The following is a 21916-nucleotide window of genomic DNA, read 5'->3' as shown; positions in this document are numbered from 1 at the left end:
TCACTGGCATTGTGATGGTGCCATATATTAGCCAATATACGGCTGGTTTCTCAGAAACTGTTAATGGTAATCTCTCCAGTTTTTCTATGCTCAGCACCGTATAGCTGCTCCCCTTCGTGCCAAAGAGATTTGTTTATCTGTAAGGTTAAACCCAGCAAACAATGATGTGGTGTTGATTAGAAGCCAAAGCACATAGCCTGAACGAAGATTTTGTAACGTCCAGCCTAGCAGCATTATAGAACGCTATTGAGACTGTCCATGTTGTAACATTAGCAAGTCCTGCTCTATTCAACGGCAGAGGATACAATGCTGTCCAAAGAATAAATTCTGGAGGACAGAGTCGTTAACCCATTGTCCACTACAGAGAGAGCTTTCTCTAAATTAATACAATCAATTTCTCGTATTAGTTCTGCAGTTTCCATTTGTGTGACTTTCCATGCTTCATTATAAGCAATATAAATACCGGCGTATATGAAACGTTTATGACGTGGTTTACCAGGTCCTAGTAAGAAGTCTCTCAAATCAACGCCATCTTTAAGTAAAGTTAAGTGTTGTTTTATATCTGGGAGTGCAGATCTTTGTAGCCACTCAAGGTACAGTTTACCTACACTGTATGTTGTTATTATCCCTGGCTGTTGTCTCTGGACATATCTTGGATCTGGCCTAGTTACTGGGAAACCTTGTGTCTTATTCAGGAATCTATCTTGGCAGTTATTCGTGTCTGTGGGCCAGATTAACCATTTCTTCCAATCAGGATTAGTTCTGTTCTGTTGTAAAATATATTTTACGTCTACCTCCTCATCTGTAGTTCCATTACTATCAGGTGGGGGCTTAGGTATGGACGGTTTCTTTAAGTCTTTTATCCTAGCCAGGCCAAGACAAGATGTCTGTTGAACAGTTTCATTTAAGAACATTATTTGTTCTGGGATGATGCAGGCTCTGAATAAGGCTTCTAAACCTTGCACCTGCCAGTCTTTTGTGCCCCAGATAGTTTTTGTCTCAATGGAGTCTCGCCAAAAGTCAAAACCTAATGTAGACAATTGAGCATAAAAGGCTGCAGAATAAATTTGCTTAGTATTAGTCAACATACTTTTCTTTGTCTTGTTAACATTTTTAAAGTAAAATGTTTCTGGATTTGTGACATTAAAACCTGAGAAGTATGGACATTTTTTATGAAATGTTTTTGAGCTACCCTTTGGTGGCGTCGGACAATGTTCCCATTGATTAGAAGTAAAAACATTTCTAGGGTTTGCAGATTTGTGCAAATAATGATGACCATAATGATTAAAACAATAAGTTTGTTCATAATCTGATGAACCTTCTAAGTAAGCACGTTTTGTAAATTTTGCGGATATTTCTAAGTCTGCCATCATGTTATTAACAGTCTCAAAGTCCCAATCATCAGAAAATGTGCTGGGTGAAACAAAGTCACTCAAGGAAACCTTAAATTGGTGTGGAATCTTCAACAGCTCTACAGGACCATAAATGTCATAATCAGTTCTGTCCCATGCGATATCACCAGGTAGAGGAACGGCTGTGATGTTCACTGATAACTGGTCTCTTTGTCCACGATGAGATGATTTGTGTGGCTCCAGGAGCAAGTTAATGTTCTTACTTGTGGTACCCATTTTACTATATTTTCCATCTATCAGCTTTCCCAAACTTAAAACGAGAATGATCCATAGTAGGAGAAAAAGTACACCTAACAATCCAAAATTCAACCCATGGTGAAACCATATATGTGTTTGCAAGCTGGTGAAAAAGTTCTGTTACTTGTTCCTTGAAAGTTTTATTTGCTGGCTTTGTTTCGGGCTCACTGGGATCCTCAGAAAATGTTTCAAAATGGATGAAATAGCCAGAGGCAGTTCTGTCAACTGTTGGTATTGCATTCGGATTATTTAACATCGCTGGAGCAGCTTGGTCCCTTGACATATTAGTATAGTCAGATGCTACATCATTGTGGACGGGAGTTTCTTGCCGATCTGTTATTTGGGTTTCAAGAGGCACAAGTTTCATGGCTTTGTTGCATAGTCCTTCTTTTCTTACTGCAGATTCTTCAAAGGTGATGAGTCTCTCAGTTTGAACCTCTTGGATAGTAGCAAGATTTGTTCGTCTGCTACACCTTCAAGTCCACTGGGCCTACTATCATTATTGGCCACATGATGTAGTTTTTACCAGGTCGATGGACACAAACCGGTTCTCCTTTCTTCCAGCAAGGGGCGGCAGTAACAATGTTCTTGATATGAGGATTGCTAGCACAGGTACAGGTTTTCTGTAAGAAGGCCCAAATTCCTTATCATCTGCTATTTTTTCTCTGACCAGATCTCCAGTCTTTGGAATCCAGACAGGTCTTGCTGGGACAGGTGGTTTTTCTTCTGTGGTCGTTGGCTTCTGTAATGTGTTGCTTAGACTTCTTCTTGTTTCATTTAAGTCCTGTAAAACAGCCAAACGGTCTTTGATATCAAACAGTTTTTGTTCTACCGCTGAAGTATGACGATCGAGGTCTTCGACAATCATTCTAGTACCAAAAAGGATTTCATATGGAGTGATTCCACCCAGAGAATTTCTTGGCAGATTGTTAAGACTACGTTGGACATTTATTAGATGTGTGACCCACCCGCCACCCGAGCCGAATACCCTTGCTGTTATAGATTGCTTCATGTCACGTTTTTTTCTTTCCACAACCAAATTTCCCTCAGGATGGAATGGACTCGAGTACCGCAATACAACCCTCAAGCTGGCCATGGCCGCCTTGTAAGCTCGAGAGCTAAGCGCAGGACCCTGGTCAGAATGTAGTGTGCTGATTGTGTATGTGCTGATAAAGACTCGGAAATCTTTTGTAACAGTTCGGGCGTCAGCCGAGGGCTGAGGCCACATCCAAATGAATCTTGTCCTAATAGTTGTTGGGACCGCATTCGTCCATAGTGACGTCTGCGTGTAGAAAGTCTAGTGCTGTCTAACAATGGTGTCTGTACTGGGCTGGCTATACTGTAGTCTGGTATCTGGCGGCGTTATATGCTGTGATCTCTGCAGCAGACATCACAATTAATTACAATTTCGTAAATGTGGGCATTCATCCCTGGCCACCAGTACGTCTCTTAATTCTAGGAGAGATTTTGAGAACCCTTGATGTATCAGACCTTCTCCCATATGTGCTTCTTGTATCAAGGCACCTCTACGTTTCCTGTTTGGAATCGCCCTATCCCCCCACTCCAGGGATTCGAGCAAAAGGAACGGAGTTTGCATCAATTAAGTATGAATATTCGAGTGGATAGTTTAGAGGTAACGCTGCACCGCTGCCTTTGCTTGTGGCATGGACAGCTAGCATTGTTTCGCCGTCTATTTTTGTTTTTAAACGAGTGATTGCAGCTACGGAAGCAGTTTGCACAGCTGCCTTCGCGGCTTCATGTGTGGCTCACTGGTTAGAGGAGGCAGAGGAGGCAGAACCTGAAGGTGGAGAAGTGTGGCTCACTCGTTAGAGGAGGCAGACCCTGAAGCAGAGGTCAGACCAGGACCAGGGTTCAATTCCCGACACGGCAGGGTCTTGAGCTCATAAATGTCCACGGACTCGATAATTCTCGCTTCGGTGCCTACTCAAATCAGGGGCTCACACTCTGCAACTCTGGGCAATAGCTTGCTCAATCTCCACTACGGCCCATGCAGCGGGATGCCTGGCTTTCACCTTGGGGGTGCCCAGTATGGGCTATCTCACAGGGAAAAACCAGGACTGGTTCCCAAAGCAAGCGCCTTGAGACCCTTTGGGGTGATTAGTGCGCTATATAAGAAGCCAACATTACATTACATTCATCAGCCAATGAATTCCCTTACACGTGAACGCCATCACCCTGATGACTCAGTGTATGGATCACGTGAGTCTTTTGTAGTTCTTCCTGTAATTGAACTACTTGTTCCCAAAGCATTTTATGCTTGATTGTGCCACCTTTTGCATCTTTGAAACAGTTTAGAACCCAGTTCTGCAAGTATTCATTGCAAGACTGGATGCAGTAATACGAATCGCACATTAGGAGTGTGGGGAATTCGTGATCTGCATTTTCCAGCGCCATCTTGAATGCTTGCAGTTCAGCTCTCTGAGCTGTACTATCTCCTAGAGATTGAGTTTTTGTGACCATAGGTCAGAAATTACCATTGCGCCAGCGACCTTTAACAATAGCGCACGCTGCACTACGAGCTTGTTTTCCCCCAATTGCAGGCTGTGCTGATCCGTCTGTATAAATTATACATCCGTAATGTTCAAGAGGCAGAATCTCAGTGGGCAGAGGACATTCTTGTTCGTATTGTAGAAATTCTTGAGTTTTGAAGTAGTGGCCAAAAACGTATTCAACGTCTGTTGCAGCAAGAGAATTAACCTATTGTATCCATCTTGGATGTAAAACTTTTGCATTAGGGATGCTCGCTTTTGCCACTGCCTCTAAGGCAGGTACAGGCGTAACAACCATTATGCGTTTTCCCTGTGCCCGGGCTCTCTTTTGCTACTGCAGTTTGAACCCCTGTCAGAATGTTTTCTGTCGAAGTGAATTTCATTTCAGCTTGTGTGTACAAGTGTGATTTATAAGCTATTAGTACCTTTTCACCTTCATTAAAGGTTAAGTACGTGAATCCGCATCTTCCTGGGATGATTCGGATTACAAGGTTGCGTACGTTTATGCTTGTCTGTAAATGGGTTGTTGCTAACATGTCCGTTTGCACTGAACACAAAATTTCAGTGTGTTTTTGAGTCCAATTAGTTGATTTGAAATCAGGTTTGATTAGTTCGTAGAGAGGTTTAACCCTTTCTGCATAATTTAGAATGTAAGCTCCTCCGAAATTTTTCAGTGTTTTTGGAGGTTGAAGAAGCGCACACTTTTATAAAAAGCTTGCTGCCAGGCTTTTGCTTTCACTTGAAAGTTTGTATCCTAAGAATAGGACGTTGAGATGGGCAATTCTTGACTTTTCAAAGTTGAATTTGTACACTTCGGAGGCGAACCCAAGTATTATGGTGTTCACTCTGTTCAAGTGCCTATCCAAGTCATTGTCTGTTAGATAGATGTCATCAATATAAGATAATGCCTCATCATCATGTGTTTGTGGTAACTCTGTTACTCTGGCTGAAAATAACACTGGACTATTCTTGAATCCCTAGGTAGACGGCAGAAGTGACGCTGTGTCCCCATAATTGACAAATCAGTCAAGTACCTGCTTTCGGGTGCAATGTTTTGACAGAAGAAACCGTTAGAAATATCTAATGTGGTTTTATACTTTTTGCGCACAATGTTATTCATCAGTACTGCACTGTGTGCATTTTGTACTGCAAAGGTTTTGCAACAAGAATTTAAATGTCTGTAGTCCAAAACCAGACAATATGTATTGTCTGGTTTGGAGACAGGAAACAAAGGATTGTTCATGGATGAGGTGCATGTTTCAATCACCCCTTGGTATTCAAGTTGATCCAAGATCTCCCTGACCTGTTTTTTAGCTTCTTGCTTAACTGGATACTGCCTCTCAGCAGTAGGTTGATTTTTTTAACTGGATTTTATGGTGAGGAGAGTCCTCATCCCATCCAACATGATTTTTATATAATGCTGGAGCCTGGGCTACAGCCCTTTTTCTGGCATAGGTGTATTTTTTATTAATAGGAATATGATTTGAGAAGCCTGGCATAATGATCTCTTCGCCATGTGGGCACTCCCTGACAAATTCAGGTGGCCAGTCCTTTTCAGCCAGAAGGATCTCATAACCCTTAGAGAGTTTTTCCCAAAAGAGTGCTCTAATTTTGCTAGTTATGTCCCCCTCTATCCAGAGTGTTACTTCATATAACTTATGGGATACACTAACCCTGGTATCAGCAGTTTCAACTTGAATGTATTCATTCAAGTCCACTGTCTCCAGATGACCCTTCAGGATCTTGCGAGCATGGTAACTTCTGCTGCGCTGTCCAGCATTGTCTGGGCCCACTCCCCGATCTTGCTGTTGTGTCCTCAAGATCCTCGGCATGTCTAATTTTAAGACCTGCTACCTTCTTTGTGAATTGGGTTTTCTTATTGTTAGGAACGTGTTGATCGTCTTTGGACTTCACGCTTTCTTCCTTGTGTTCTGATCATCCTCTTCTTTCCTGATTTCTGTGAGGAAGTCTGAAAGGTACGAGAGGAACGTGTATCAGCAGGGGTGGGGAATTCATATCGCCCGACGCCCGAGACATGTTGATTTCTGTCAGGGGCAAGAAGATTTAATGTCCATTTTGTCCCACGGACAACTAGACCTTAAATCAAAGTAAACAGGGCTTTCTCTACTCGGACCTGCCCCCACAGCTATCGGCTCGGAGTGTGGCCGGTAGTGTTCTGTCAGATGTAACCTCTCTTCTGCTATTGTTTTTGGCTTCTGTATGCAGGCATAGCTTTTGTGCACACAGCAATTCTCTGCCTATGACTGCTCACAAGTCTCGCTCACTTGATTTACTAATGCCATAATATGCGCGATAGCATGGGATGCCGAATAAAGAATAAATGCACAATTTATTTTCCTTGCAGGCCATGATTTAAAAACACGCTTTTGTGTTCTCCTAGCAGCTAATGTCTTTGTAGCTAGCGCTGAAGAATTGACATTTTGCTTTGCAAGTTTACGAATTAATAATTCAGGCGCGCAAAGCCATAGCGCTCAAAAGGCTTCAGTCCCCCCCGGACCTCCTCCCTGTCGTGTGTTGCAGCCCGGGCTGAGACCGCTTTCGGGCACACACCGACAGTTTGTGAGGTTATCGCAGCCGCACCAGAGTACTTCACAGGTCTTTAGAAGACCATTTACGTGTAACAAGGCTTTGTTGTTTTACTTCACACCTTCATCTCCACTCAGCTGGAAGCTGGAAGAACTCCCCCCCCCCCCCTGAAATATTTAGTAGCCCTCCCCCCGAAATTTGGCTCTAGTTGCGCCTCTGTACTAATTGTCATATAATACAAGACATAATATAAAATGGGCTGAGGCACTGTAACTCTTTTCTTCTGTCCGTTTTGTTGTCCATTTTCTTTCTTCCTGTGGTGCAGCTATCCAAAGAAATCGAAAGTATGGTGACTATTGCTCATGAAGTATAGTGAGTTTGTATTTCCAAGCCATACCTACTGGTGCCCACGGAAGCAGTCCTGCGTGGGTAGCCCTAGAGAGGGCTGTCAAATCTGGTGTGTGGGGTCCCGTTTGGCTCAGATTCTTCCCTATTCCAGCCATGGCGGCTCTGGCAGGGTTGAAGCAGGCGACTTGGGCAGTGCTACAGAGAGAAGTGGAGTTAGACGGTGACTCAGAGTTCCAAGAGACCCCCGATTTGCTGCCAAGAGGGCATAGACCTCATTCAGGTGCTGAAAGGTGAGGTTGCGTTCGGAAGAGGCACTGCCAAGTTTTCAGTGTGCTTAGGCATTACAGTTTCATATTTTCAGGGTATTTATATTTGAAGTTGTCTTAGTTTGTGTGTAAAATTTAAGAGTTGTTGTTTTGGCTCTTTTAGCGACACACTTCGCCCAGCATTGTGAAGGCCTTTTGTGTGATGTGGTGCTCATAGCTGCAGATTTTTAATTGTTTATATGACATTTTCGAGATTTCAGTGTACTTATGAGTGATAGTCTACTGACAAATGTTGGACACCTCGAGTAACATTTTATTGTGAGTAAACCGAATGTCGAAGACCATGTAAAGAAATGCATATCAGAAATTACTCCTTTTGAAGAATTAGAACTGCTTCAAAAATCCCCTGAAATTGACAATCTAGCCTACTGGGCATGTTTTGAAAAGAAAACAAGTAAAGAACGTGAGGCGGTCTGACTGAGAAACCAATGCAAAATATTAGGATTGAATAGAATCTACCATAACTTTGACATGATAAGGGTCAGAGCAGGTTGTTCTTTTTAGATCTGACCAGTATAGATCTTCAAGGGTCTGAAAGAATACTTTTTTTTAAAAGAAGCAATAATGTTTCATATAGTGCTTCAACTTGCACTTGTGCCATTTGTAAGCACTGACAAAACACATAGCTGCACTACATTACGCATTAGAGTAAAATTAACATACTTACGAGTCTACGCATGCAGTTTGCCCAACAGTAATACTGTCTATATTTTTCTCCATGCTCTATGGGAAAGGAAGCAATAAGACCTTTCCCTAGAATCCCCCAAAAAATTAGGTGGTGTTTTCTTCCCACTTCCACCCTAGTCACAGTTTTTGCCCGAATGTTTGATATTAGCAAATATTTGGCCATGTCCATGATGAGAACGGGCTGTGGAAAAATTTCTCTCAAATTCATTATTTTGTGGGTGTGCACAAACTTCCTAGGGCATTCTGACCCTGAAACACCCACTTCTCAGAAAACATTTATTCACAAGAAAAGGTAGGTGTAAGTGAATCTTTTTACAAGTGCACATCTACACTTTGACCCAAACAAACTGAAAAGCTGTGCTGCTTGCGAACTGAAGTTGAAATAAGCATGGACAAACTAGAGATCCTAAACAGCCAAAGAGACTAGGGGTGTCCAACGTGTACCAAGGAGGATCAAACCCATGCTAGATTTTCAGAATTATCATAAAATAAAAAAATATTAATTTAATCTCATTGGAACTAATTTGAATAGTCAAAGGAAATTCAGAAAGTCTGGCCATGGAATCTGGCCTCCCCTCATGGGCCTATGCTGGACATCACTGCCACCTAATCCAAAACTTCCTTAGAATCCTTCCCCATCTGCAACATACATATGTATTTCTTATACATTTGTAGAATGTCCTTCCTTAGAATAGAAAAGGAGAGGCTTCTTCAAAACCGTTTGGAAATCCGTGGATATCTTTGCAGACAGTATCTCTGCCACAGCCAGAACCATGTTAGACACATGTTATTCAAACCTTTCATGTTAGGCACTGCTTGTCGATAGGAAGTGCTTTGGTCTATCTATAGTGGGTGTCTTTATGTCTTCGCGGGGGTAGATTTTCCACTTCCGGTTGTGTCCTGCATGGGGTTGTGAGTCTGTCTATTAAGTGACGTATGAGCCTATACATCTGTAGTGTAGCTATGTTTCTGTGCAATGGGGTTGTTTGAGTGCGCTGTGGGTGTGTTTGTCTGTCCAGAAGTGTGTCACACTGCAGTTGGGTTGTGTGTATGTGCAGTGAGAATGTCAGTGAGGCAAGATGAAAGAGGATTAACCAATTGGGCTGGAAGCAGGCCAGACGTCTCGTGACAGACAACACTTCCCCAACTGCACAGAATTTCTCATCCATTTCTTTTTTACTGCAAAACCGAGGTACTCCACTTTAATTTTGACTTCAGAACATCGTGCTACCAGATTATTAATACAAAATATTGAGGGTCAAAAATTTGAGAAGATAATTGGTAAGTAAAGATTCACTATTCTTAAATTCAGACACTATATTTTGGTCCTCAATATTTTGGCAGCATGATGTTTCTGTAGTAGATATTTCCACATATAACCAACATGGATGATTGTGCAAATTGCGTTTTGGACCAGTATATCCAAATTATCATACCTTAAGTCAGTTTAGCTTTTCACAATTTTAAAGAATGTCTTAGAGCAGTCGCAACTTGGATGGATGCAAATTGTATAAAACTAAATTCTGACACAACAGAATTTTGGTTTTTACCAAAGTGACCCCTACCACCTTCTATCTGGTAGCATGCCGAGCCTGTCCTAATCAGACCAGGTCTGCTAGAAATGTGTGCATTATCTTTGACTCTACCCTCTCTTTTACATCGCAAATTAAACAAATTTCGTCTGTCTGTCTCAAGATGAAAATGATAAAGAAGTTTCTTGATCTGGCCTCTGAAGAGACTAGGAAAACAGCTCATTCTTTAATTAAGACCCATCTTGACTACTTTAACAGTCTACCTTGGTCTTCCTGCATATTTGATATGCAGCCTTCAGCTAACTCAAAATGCAGTGGCACAACTAATCAGGAGAGTTCAGAGGTGTCATCATATCTCTTCACATTTCAGACATCGGCACTTGCTTCCTATGGAATAGCATATCCACTTCAAAGCTCTAACGTGGCCTTTCAGCGCTCATCATGGTAAGGCCCCATGTTATCTGCTGAATAGACTGTCTCGGTATACTCAAAAGTGGGCACCTTCAGCGATTCCAAAATTTCTGAAGTTTCGCTGTGTCGGCAACACCTTTACTGTACGCACTGCAAAATTATGGACAGACTTCCTTTTTGTTACGGTAATTGACTCGGTCAGCCTTCAAAAGGCAACTTAAAACCTGGCTATTTGGCTAGGTTTAGTTTCTTGTTACTTTGTCCTGCCTTACCAGTCTGCCAGAGCGATGGGACGCTAATTTCGAAGCAGCTGTGCGCTTTAACAAGTGTCATTTGATTGATTTATTGAAAACAAATAATTTTTTGTTTCAATACTTCAGGAGAATATCACTTTTCTCAGCAATAAAGTCAAGTTTTCACTGTTCAGATTTATTGAAACAAAAAATTATCAATGGCTTTATGCCATCCCACAATATAGATTTGGGAATGGGTGGGACAAGTTGATGGTCTTACTGGACATGTAGAATTATGTTGCATTTTGTCCCATGGATAAGTAGATTATAAAAAAATTCCACACCCCTGATCAGTATCTTGATATCTATCAGGTTTTCTCAAATTATCCCGGTTTCTGAGCTTATACCTATTATCAGAGGGCTCCTTTTGAGGAGACCTACCTCTGGATTGAGAACGCTTCTCTTTAGGAAGTGTCTGTCTAGTATTTTCCCACTTCTTTTCAGGAGTAGTGAGTGTGTTTTTAATAAAAACTTTTTCAGGATTTTTTGTTAGTTCGGGCTTTACTGGTTTCCCATCCTAACTTTCTCTACCTAGTTCTTCATAGGATTTTTGTATTATTCTGGCCAGTTCATACGGTTGCTCAGTTACATCAAGTTCTTTTAGTTTTTGGCGGATTGCACGGATGCTGCTTCACCTTTAATATTAGCTAATATTATAGCTGAGACCTGTTTGAAATCCTTTAGTAACTTCATACCGAGATTTAAAGTAGGCTCTGCCCCGTATTCATTTTGAATCGGTTTCAGGACGTCTGGTATTACCACCATGGAAGGAACACCATGTGTTTTTGTGTAGATTGCAGCAAAAACTGTACCCAAAGTGTTACAATCCTCCAGGTGTGGTGCGATCCCCATTGGTAAAGAGATTGTTAGAATCCTGTGTTTCTCATAAGGTGTACTATCGGGAAAACTGCCTCGATTTGAGTAATTTTTTTGAGCTAACCAGAATGGAATTTGTTCCCTTTTTGTGGGTAATTTACCAATGACCGATTGTATAGTCTGTGGTGTAATTTTGTGTGTGTTCCCCTGATGAGGGGTGTGCTGTGGAATTCTTATAGCAGGTTGGACTGGTGAGTCCGCATGACATATTGTACCAATTGTCTATGGATTTTAATTAATTGTTTTAGCTGAGCTAATAGTTCTTCACTTGACATTCTTTCATTGTCAGGATGTGGTGTATAGCTGGCTAGTACCGTCCATGTTGCTCCTGGTCTACCTAGTGGACCGAGCCTGGTAATGTGATTTTGATGTTGTAGGGCACCTTTAAACCAAAGCGCATGCTCTTGGTATGTTAATGGAATTTCAATATCCTCGAAATGAGTGTATTCCGCTGGAGGTTCATCTTCTAGTAGTGGAACACATGTGCTCTTGGATTTGCTTCAGGAAAGATAATCCATGAATAGAATACCTCTGTCTGCCGATATTCGTGTGCTCTATGACAAAAATTACCCTACCACCGCTTGATGATAGGCCATTTTGTATAAGCTTTATAGCGATGGTTTTCCGTATGTTTTCCGGGATGATTATAGCATCCGCCTCGGTTTCTTGGAAACCTGTAAGGTTTAAAACCGGATCGTTTGCATTTACTGCATCTCCACCGTTTTCTTCGTCACTATTCAACATTTTGTTGACAAAGGGCCAGATGTAGGAAGGCAAATACCGGTCGGTAACGGACAATTTCGTACGTTATCGACCGGTATTTGGAGTTTGGGATGTAGGGGCATGTTAAAATACAGATTCGGTAATTTTACTGATTCGGTAAAATGCCGATTCGGTAAAATTACTGAATCTCTATTTTGGCATGCAGGTAGCACTGTAATCAGTGCTATAGGGGTTTAAGAATTCGTTATTTACCACCATCTAGAAGTTGGTGGTAAATAATGAAAACCCTTTAAAAAGCCATGTGCACCCATGCACAATTGAGGGGTGCAACAAGGGTGACACCTTGTCACCCTTCTATGTTTCCCCCAATTACCGAATCAGTATTTACCGATTCGGTAATTGACATTCATTCCTATGGGCCTCAAGGCCCATAGGAATGAATGGCAATTACCGAATCGGTATTTACCGATTCGGTAATTACCGAATCATACCGATCCAGTAATTAAATCGGTAAAATTACCTACATCCAGATTGCCAGTTCGGTATTTAAGAATCGGTAATCTGGGATTACCTACATCGGGCCCAAAGTTTGCACAGCAAGTTTCAAGGAAACAAAGATAAGGTGCACAATATTTTGGAACACTGTATCCTTCAACGTTGAACAAAACCAAAAACTAATATATAGGATTTTCGTCCTACTCAGTTATGGCAGATATTTTATCCTTTAACCCACTCCAGACGTCTATTGGACTATTTTAAGGGAAAAAGGGGTCTCTGAGAAAAGCACGACTGAGTTACTCTAGAATCTAGCGTTAAATTAGTGCCTTACCAAACGTTGGGCGCCATGTAGTGCAGTTTCTATGTTCCCAATAGGCTTTGCACATTGGAATAATATATCCTATAGATTTGACAGAGGACTTAAGTCGACTAGGTCTCTATCGAATATATTAGACTTAATTGTAAGTGCCAGCTAGCTCAGAGGTCACTAGAAACTCTCTCGAATAAACAAAAAGGGATTAGTTTCTGACAATCACATAAACATGCCAGCTTTGTTTCCCCAAGATAAAACGTATCTTCAGAGTCGTGGAAACAATAGATAGATATTTCACTCAGTCATTCGTGTATGCTTCGTTTCACCAGAGGTGCAGAGAAATAGAGAGAGGGGCGTTTTCAATAATAGTATTTATTGAACAGTCTTCTTTCTCATGCAGAAGAAAGGAACTGCTACAATCTTAATACTGGCTGTAAAGTATAATACATACAGTAAGAAGAGTATTATAAAATAATACTGTTAAAGCATGGTATGGTTTCTAAGCCATAAAATACATACATAAATAAATAAAGACTAAAAGTACTCAACTTTGCTTTTAAAATACGCCTACCCCGATGTACCTAACCTAAGTCTAGTACGAGGGAAGGACCAAGTGTGGTGTAGCAAAAGTTTAGTATTCTTTTGCCAAAAATCAATCCAAGATTTCTCTTAGGGTCTAATCAGCTCCGTACCTTGGTTAAGAATGAAGGAGGTCTGGTATCTCTTTGTCTCCAGACTAGATTTCCCAACACCCCGCGAGGGGAGCTTGGAAACACTGGAGCTGGATTTCTTGGCAAGAGAAAAGACAGCGTCTCTCTCAGTGCGTCAGCTGGAGGGTCGGCTTCCTTAGGCACTTGCTGTAGCGAGATGCGTCTGGCAAGTAGATAGTCGAACTGCTCCAAACCACTGTGTAATTGCTAGGGCAAGTGTGGGCATATTTATACCTTGAAGGTGCCGAGTTTGACATACAGGTGGACATAACATCATCAAAGAGTCGCAGTTCTTTGAAAACTCCATGAGTTCTTGGACAAATCAATATTCAAGCCAGGGAAAGTCCCTAACTGCTGAAGCAGAGTTTTCCAAGAAATCGTTGTGGCTTTTCGGAACTAGTGGAAGTATCCATGCCTGTATTTGGACTGCATGGGCTATGTCTAAATATGGTTATGATTTCTATGCCTATATAAGGACACGGTGATTTGTACATATACAAGGGCATGAATAGGGAAAATTACACTAGGGTCCTAAAATGCTATACAACAAATTAAATTCAGCAGCGAGATGCAACACAGGGAAGGGATACAGCATCAGCACGGCTGGCTTGCCCGGGATTTTACGTTGAAGCCAACCAGTGGTGCGTGCGCACCACAGAGGAGCGGGGGCTAGGGAGAGCGGCAGCGAAGCAAACGTGTGCTGCTACGCGTGCTGGCCGCCGACAGGAATGGGCAGAGCAAAGGCAGGACATGTGCCTGCCTTTGCCCAATTGCATGCTTGCTTTTTTTTTTTTTTTAAACGCACGTGAAAGCCTATGGCAGCCGCGGAAAGCAAAACCACAGGCACGAGCATGTAAGCAACTTTCACAACCCCATACAAAAGGGCACAAGCCCTAAAAACAAATAACTGGCAGACTACTTGATTATTTTTAGGGATGGATACAGGACAAGCACCCGAGGTCAGAGTTATATTAATGCCTGAATGATAGGTCAACTCAAACGAAACCTAGTCAGATCAGTTGGTTTTTTGGAACTAGATAGGAGGACGAGGTGTAATTAATGATCAATCAAAAATATGCTGCTCTGCCTGGAGAGCCTTTGGTCATTAACTTAGGCTGCCTGGGAATGGCAGTCTGGACACTTCCTACTAATCAGATGCTTGCATTATGTAGGGGTAACAAACAAGCATGGTTACAGATAATTTGTAATCTAGCCACTCCAGAGAACACAACCGTAACCTTAAATGATCTTACAGGAACCAAGCATTGTGCTTCCTTCATGAGTATAAAGAGATTTCTTGCCTTCGCTTCTACTGGGTGGCTAGAGCGGTTTCACCCGAGATAAGAGAGGAAGGACACAAACCAGAAGAGGGGAAGAAGAGTGGAGGTCAACCTAGACAAAAAACACAACAAAGGGAACCTTTGCTGTATCTCATTATGCTATATTAACTAGAATGACAGTGTGAGAGCAATGGTTACAAGCCATTGGGGGAGGGGTAGGTGTGTTGCAAGGTGTCCATTTCATGTCCCCATATCAGGGGAGGTTGTGGCGGTCTACTGTATCATCTCAAAAGTCATTACATGTTACCCCTTAAATTCATGGTTGCAACAAAATATTCAAATACAATATTATGTTCAATTACGATAAGGAAACATTAGTTGGCTGGCATAGAACCCTTTACCCACTCTACACATCCTTCACTAAACACAGACTGACACCGCAACCCTAATGCTTCTTAGTTCTTTTTAACCATTTCATAGTTCAGTTTAAGATAAAAACGATGTTCTCATAACTTTTCTGTTTACTATTCTAGCATTGAGTCACCTCAAATTTGAAGGCAAAGCTTTCATTTACCTGGCAGGTCTTTGTCTTCACACGTCACAGGGATGTTGGTAAATAAAGTCGGCTTGGTCAGTCTCATAACTAAAAAGAAAAAATAAGACAGTTTGCGGGTAAACTCTAAATAAACATTGTTTCTAGGTTTGAAAATCAGTAATACACAGAATAGTGGTACTGCACACTAAAAGGCTCTGTCCAAAAGTGGTTGGTTCTTTGGATTTTAGATTAAACCTATTTGGAGTAACAGTAATGTGTGAAGAAGGCTGTCTAAAGAAATGTAAGCTGAGGGTATTACAGGAAATAAACAGTATCAAAACAAAAGAATATCCAATCGCATTCAGAATTTAGAATGGAAGAGCTTGGATGACTAATTTAGTACAATATGATCATTACATCATTACAAGCGATCATTTCCTTCTGAAAGTTTAAAAGGGTTAAGTGCAAATGAATACCATGTTCAACCATTAAGAAACTGTATGAATGGTAGACAGGGGAGGCCTCGACGACCCCTCCTTTGAACTCTACTTCCAATGGGTTTCGCACTGGTTGGCAGGGCGTTACTTGGGGGAAACATGTAACTGATCTAGGCCCCTGTCCACTCTCCGGGCATCTCTCCTGCCCTGCGTTGCTTCTCAAACTCCCCAGTCGCTTCAGGTGATGATCGTCAGTAAATGGCTAAAAAATAACCTCTCAACTTACATGCCACATCCTGCCCTTAACAAACCATATACCATAAAAAGCCCTGTCATGTTATAAGACAGATTAGTCCAACCCCCGCACCCTTCTACTGAAGCTAAATGATTATATATCAAAGATCACTAGGATGAGTGGCAGACCCCAACCCTTAGCATACACAGATGGATGGTCTGCATCTCAGCTGATGCAGTAATCTTGCCTCGGGCGAGTACTACACATCACTGAATGGAACAAGGAACTGGACTTCCCCCCATCAGGCATCACGCTACGCACACTTCAAAAGCATACAGTTCACAATCCTACACAGGGTCTACCAAACACCTCACCAGCTTAATCGTGATTTTCCCAATGCTCTACTTAGCTGACCCTGCTGCCATATACTATTTGCGAACTTACAATTCATGATATGGTCATGTTCGCCCTTGCCACATACTGGTCCTCCATACACAATACTCCCCTGAGAGGTCACAGAACTGCCAGACATGCAATCCTGGGAAGCTACAGCTCTGGGCATCTTCAAGCACACCAAAGCGGTAAGGACACACTTTGCCGGCCTTGCACTTCTCCTACCCAAGTAAACCCTTACTTTACACTGGAGAGCGCCTCAAGCCCCAGAGATTGCTGCCTGGTGGGGTGCGGTCCGATGATGGGGAAAAGCAGAGAGGGATTTCCTCCACTACACAGAGGCCCAGGGGATCGGCAAGTGCCCCAATTCCAGAGACTGGGACACGCTCTTAAACCACTTCATAGAGGTCACCCATACCAATTACCTTACCCCATGAATCATCACCAACCAGACATTGCGAGCTACCCCTTAGAGCAGTCATCCACCATTCTCACATCTTATCGTGTCGTGTCAGTCCCCCTCTGCTGCTGCCACATACACAGGCCCCTCCCTCATTGTCCACACATGCACAGAACTACCAATCCCCGTGCTGGACCCCTCGAGCCCCTGGGTCAGCATCATGCGCTATTTTACGGAGCACGCTATGCCACACCCCAGCCTCAACTCGCCACCCTCCCACTTTAAGCACAGACCCCAGGAAATTACTACAGCCCAGACCCACTCTGTACCCAGTTATTGCACAGCCAATCTCTCCTCAGCTGCTACACTTATTCCCCCATGTGATACCTTCCCCATGGACTTATGCCCTCATTATTATAAACTTCTGTTGCAAATGATCTACACCACATCTTTATTCACTACATGGGGTCTCGGTTGCCGATGTTCCTGTTTATAGAAAATGTTCAATAAAAACTGTTCAATAAACAATTTTTTTTTAAAGGAACCTGTATGAAAGCCATCAAACTTACTGCTAGTGCTGGATGGAAACGCACCCCAAAGCAATGCCAAAGGAGCCATCTGTTTGTACACAAAGAAACAAATAAAATAATAACCACCACCTTATTCACAATTGGGCCCGGGTAAAGGGTCTGATGTTCCAATGCACTCACAAACCCTTTTTTAGCTGAAACGATGTGAATAAAAAACTAGCAGTAAAAACTGGTTTTACTTTGTTCGCCATAAGTTGGCAGGGTATGCCCAGACGTGGGTCCATTGCTCACTTTGCGACTGGATTCAAGCTAGCTTGGCTGATGACAGCCGATTAGCCAGAAACCGGTTCCGGGATGCTCGTTTCCGGTCCAGGGAAGACATGGCTTGGTAGTTCGGGCTGGACTGTTCCCATAAGGCACAGGGTCAGACTGGTTTGCATATGGCCATGTCTGAACTGGGGTGGCGGAGTGAGCTAAAGAATGATGATGGATTAAACCCAAATCAGTTGACTGGGGGTGAGTGCTTGCAATGTTCAACACTCCGCCCATCATCCCCTTTGGTTTTGTTTGTTCGCCCTAAGTTGGCAGGGTATGTCCAGACGTGGGTCCCTTGCTCACTTTGCACTGGATTCAAGCTAGCCTGGATGATGACAGCGGATTAGCCAGAAACCGGTCCCAGGATGCTTGGTTCCGGTCCAGGGAAGACATGGCTTGGCAGTTCAGGCTGGACTGTTCCCATGAGGCACAGACTGATTTGCATATGGCCATGTCTGAACTGGGGTGGCGGAGTGAGCTAAAGAATGATGATGGATTAAACTCAGATCAGTTGTACGTAATCTAAGCTTGATCATGCAAATGGAAATCTCCATAATTTAATCAAGTTGCAAAGGGGTCCTAGTACTTGATCATACACCTATGGTTGCCCTTCTCCAAATTCTCTCCCAAAAGTACAGGCCACATACAAGTCACAATCAACTTGGTACTCTGGCTGGAATTTGATGTGGGTATACACTCTCAAGCATCCCTCAAGTGAAGTGGAATCCATAGAGTATTCTTAACAAAGTAGCGAAGCAACATGTGAACTTTAATGTCAAGTACTGCATATTACCTGCACTTCAGTCTCTGCACTGTCCGACCTAGACATATAATTTTCAAACAAATGTACAAAGCTATTTGTTCCATTCTTGGCTCAGGTCCTCAGTCCCATTAGCAAAAACTCTAGAGAACCTTAAAAACATGGCTGTGCCCATATACATAAATGCAATCCTTTAATTGAACTATAAATAAACGAAAATGTACCTGCAAGTGCAAATTTATTTTCTTACACGCTTCGTCAACACCTCATGCTCAACGACTCACCATGTTTAAAGCAGGTCTGCAAACCCTGGCACCTCATTCTGCATCTCCCATTTAGGTCTAACTGCAGCCAAATCTGCGTTGAACATTGTAGTGCAAAAGGGTGCAGAGGATCGTAATGCAAATCAGAGCACTTTGGGATTAGTTTAGCAGTTTGATGCACTGTAGAAATGCTACAACACAATACGACCTTGATATTGAAGGAATGCCTCATCCAAATGTTAACCTGGTCTTTTGGAGGAAGGTTTATGGGCATTCTGATGAGATGATTTGAACTTTGCCTTCCCTTTGAGAAGATTCTTTCGAGCAGAAATGACCCCCCTCAAAAAGGCAGCGTTCAGGTCAGTAAGTCTTTATAACAGAAGAAAGAAACTAACGGTTTATGCAGGAGTGAAACCAAGATAACATTCAAATCTCACGGAGGGTAGGATTCTTAACATGTGGATGAAGATGACTTAAATATGCTCATGACCTTATTCCTTGAGCACGCTACTTCAGAAGGGGTATGAAAAAAACATATAAGGCTTGCAGTAATCACCATACATTCTGAAGTGATTAAGAGAGAAGTTGATGCAGATGCGTTAGTGAATATAAATACTTCTCCAAACCCTAGAGACAATGCAATAGCCATTTACTTTTGGATTGCTTCCCAGCAGATTCTTTTCTAGCCGCACAGATGGAGGCTAGGTTTACTTTCCATATTCCCAGTGGAGACTCAGACAACTTTAAGACCCAGTATCTCAGGTTCAACAATGAAAGGGAGTTATAATGGACTACATTTGGACTCTATGGGAACATTAGAAAAGCAAGGATTCTGTAAAACACAGTGGACAAGGCCTAGATAGGCTAGTAGTATTAACCTGGAGATGAGTACCCCTTGAATTTCCAAATGGGTTAAACTAGTAGAAAACTCATGGGGTGTTGGGGTGTTGGGGAGGGGTGAGAGGTGGGGTTTAGAGGGGTACAAACATATCAATAAGCTGCTCAAAATCATATTGGGCCCAATTACATGTACAGCAGATTTCTGTGCTGGGATACTGTGAGGCAGAAATAATGTCTGTAGCCAGCAACCCAGTACATAAGTACGACTGTTACAAGTTAATGCCCACAGAATGGGGAATGACTGCGCAGACGTCTTTTCCAGGTAAAATATGCCCTGGACATATTGTTTGGGGTCAAGGACAACTAGTTTTCATGTTTTTTTTCCTCTGGACAAGTAGATCCAACCCCCTGCAGCACAAACCCTTTGGCTGCCAATTTACAGTAGCACATTATGGAGAAGGGATGGGAATTGTCCACAGTTGCAGTAATATTTGAGCCCATATGTTAATGCTGTTCGAACTTGTACTTATGGTTCCTTAATGCAAAGCCTTTATTATAAGGGTGAGCATTCTAAATAAATGTTGTATACTCAGACTGCACTACTGAGTGTTTCCAGTAAAAAACAAGCATTTGCAATCCAATAGGTCTCGCATTAGTAAAAGTTTGAGCTTTTGGCGTTGCAAGTAATAATGCAACACCAATAGCTCTAATTTTCAGTAATGTGAGACCTATTGCATTGCACATGCTTGTTTTCAACTGGAATGTTAGTTTCCCTTTTTAAAGAGTGGACAGATAAATAGCGAGTAAAAGGGAGCAAGAGGATAGGAGAGAGAGGAAGAGGAATATAGGGAGAGGTAGAGGAAGAGATGTGGGATAGGAATAGTGAAAGGGAGGAAAAGACCAAAGTAAACAGAATGCACCGATAGATAAAACCTAGGGTAGATGCTCACAAGCCATGTTATTTTGACAAAACATGAGTTCTGCAGTATTATGAAAAACAAAAACTGCAGAGATTGCTCATCGTGACGGAAAAGAGATGGTTCATGTGTATTTGGGGGCAAGATTGTTTATTTTCGGACGGAGTTGAGAGATGAGCTTGGAGTGTGATAAGAAATACTGGGGGTGATGTGGTTCCAAGGCTTAAAAAATGTCAAGCAAACAAAATGAGCAAGCGGAAACATGAAGGAGCCAGCCATAGAACGAAAATTATGGTTGAAACGTACAGTACATTTACAGAGGGTGTACAGTGAAGAGACTTGCATTTGTCTCCCTGCCACGGAGATAGACGTTGTAAACACTGCAAAACGATGGCCCAGGAAAGCTGCCTACCCAGTAAACAAGCGTGGATGACGGGGAGGATGGGGAAAGGCCTGTCAGCAGCACAAGGAAGTGGTGAGAGGGAGGTGAAAGAAGAAACATGGTTAAACCAAAAAAAAGTACCTGAAACACAGAGTATGCAGAGGAGATACACTAACGGAGCTCAATGAATCTGTGCTTGGTCCATGGCACTGGAGAAGAACCCGGAATGGACGCCTTGCCTGCATTCATTAATTAGGAAGCAGTAAAGAACGAGTGTGCGCAGTGATAAAACAAAGCAGGGCATGTAGATAGAACCTATGTGCGACGCGGCCCATAAAGTGCACAGGAAATTGTGTTGTGCCACGTTAGCAGGGTCTGTCCCTGATTGTGAAGAAGAACCCAGAACAAATCGGGTCGAGTGTGCATGGCACACTGTGCCCACGCCACTGCGGTACTGGCAGGGCTCCGAGGTTGTGGCGGTTTACCCAGAAGTAGAGCAGCGAGCAGCGCATACAAACACAACAAACAGTATGGCAGGCCTAGTGTGCATGGCATACTATGCCCATGCTTCTGCGGCCCTGGCGGGGCTCTGAGGCAGCGGCTGCGGCCCTGAAGTACAAACACAACAAGCCGGAAGAGACGCTGTGCGCGAGCAAAAGAGACACTGTGCACGAGCAAAATATCCAGTCCGGGTGGGCGACCTGAAAAGGAGACAGAGAGGAAACAAACAAGCCTCACTTGCAATGAAAAGCGAGCGTTCAGCATAAATTGTGATGCGCACCTATCAAAAGCATGGGTGGAGCTTCCACCCCACTTCCGAAAGCAACCCGACAACAATAGATCTCGCAGAGTGCGTAACGCATGCGCTGCAACGCTAGTCGAGACCTAACAAATGTGTACACACATTCTCAAACTTGAACAATTGAGGCTATGTATAATGCTCACAGTATTCTCTCTGATTAGATGCAAATATATGCAGACGCTTGAAAGCAAGATTGATTATTCTTTACTTTCAAAATAAAAGATGTTCACAAAAAATGCAACTAGGAAAAACATTTTTGCTAAACTACTGCCAAATTCTAGGTACCATTTCTTTGAAGCATCATTTAATAAAATGTGTAGATGTATGCAAATATTTCCAAAAATATTCATAATGGAAAGTTAGTGCAACCAGTTTCAACTAGATTATGGGAAACATGAAAAGAA

At 42.5% G+C, this 21916-nt stretch overlaps 1 protein-coding gene across 2 annotated transcripts in view; it reads right to left on the bottom strand.

The window, feature by feature from the left end:
- Positions 1–21916, bottom strand: part of TRAPPC13 (trafficking protein particle complex subunit 13) — a 373612-nt gene that overhangs the window by 290479 nt on the left and 61217 nt on the right. For both annotated transcript variants that reach the window (XM_086960695.1, XM_086960696.1), the window contains exon 2: positions 15278–15346. In XM_086960695.1, the coding sequence (XP_086816821.1) occupies positions 15278–15346 (69 nt within the window). The remainder of the gene's footprint in view (positions 1–15277; positions 15347–21916) is intronic.

This window comes from Lissotriton vulgaris, chromosome 3_1, assembly GCF_964263255.1.
Source record: "Lissotriton vulgaris chromosome 3_1, aLisVul1.2, whole genome shotgun sequence".
Taxonomy (NCBI): Eukaryota; Metazoa; Chordata; class Amphibia; order Caudata; family Salamandridae; genus Lissotriton; species Lissotriton vulgaris.
This window is presented reverse-complemented; position numbering and strand designations above follow the sequence as displayed.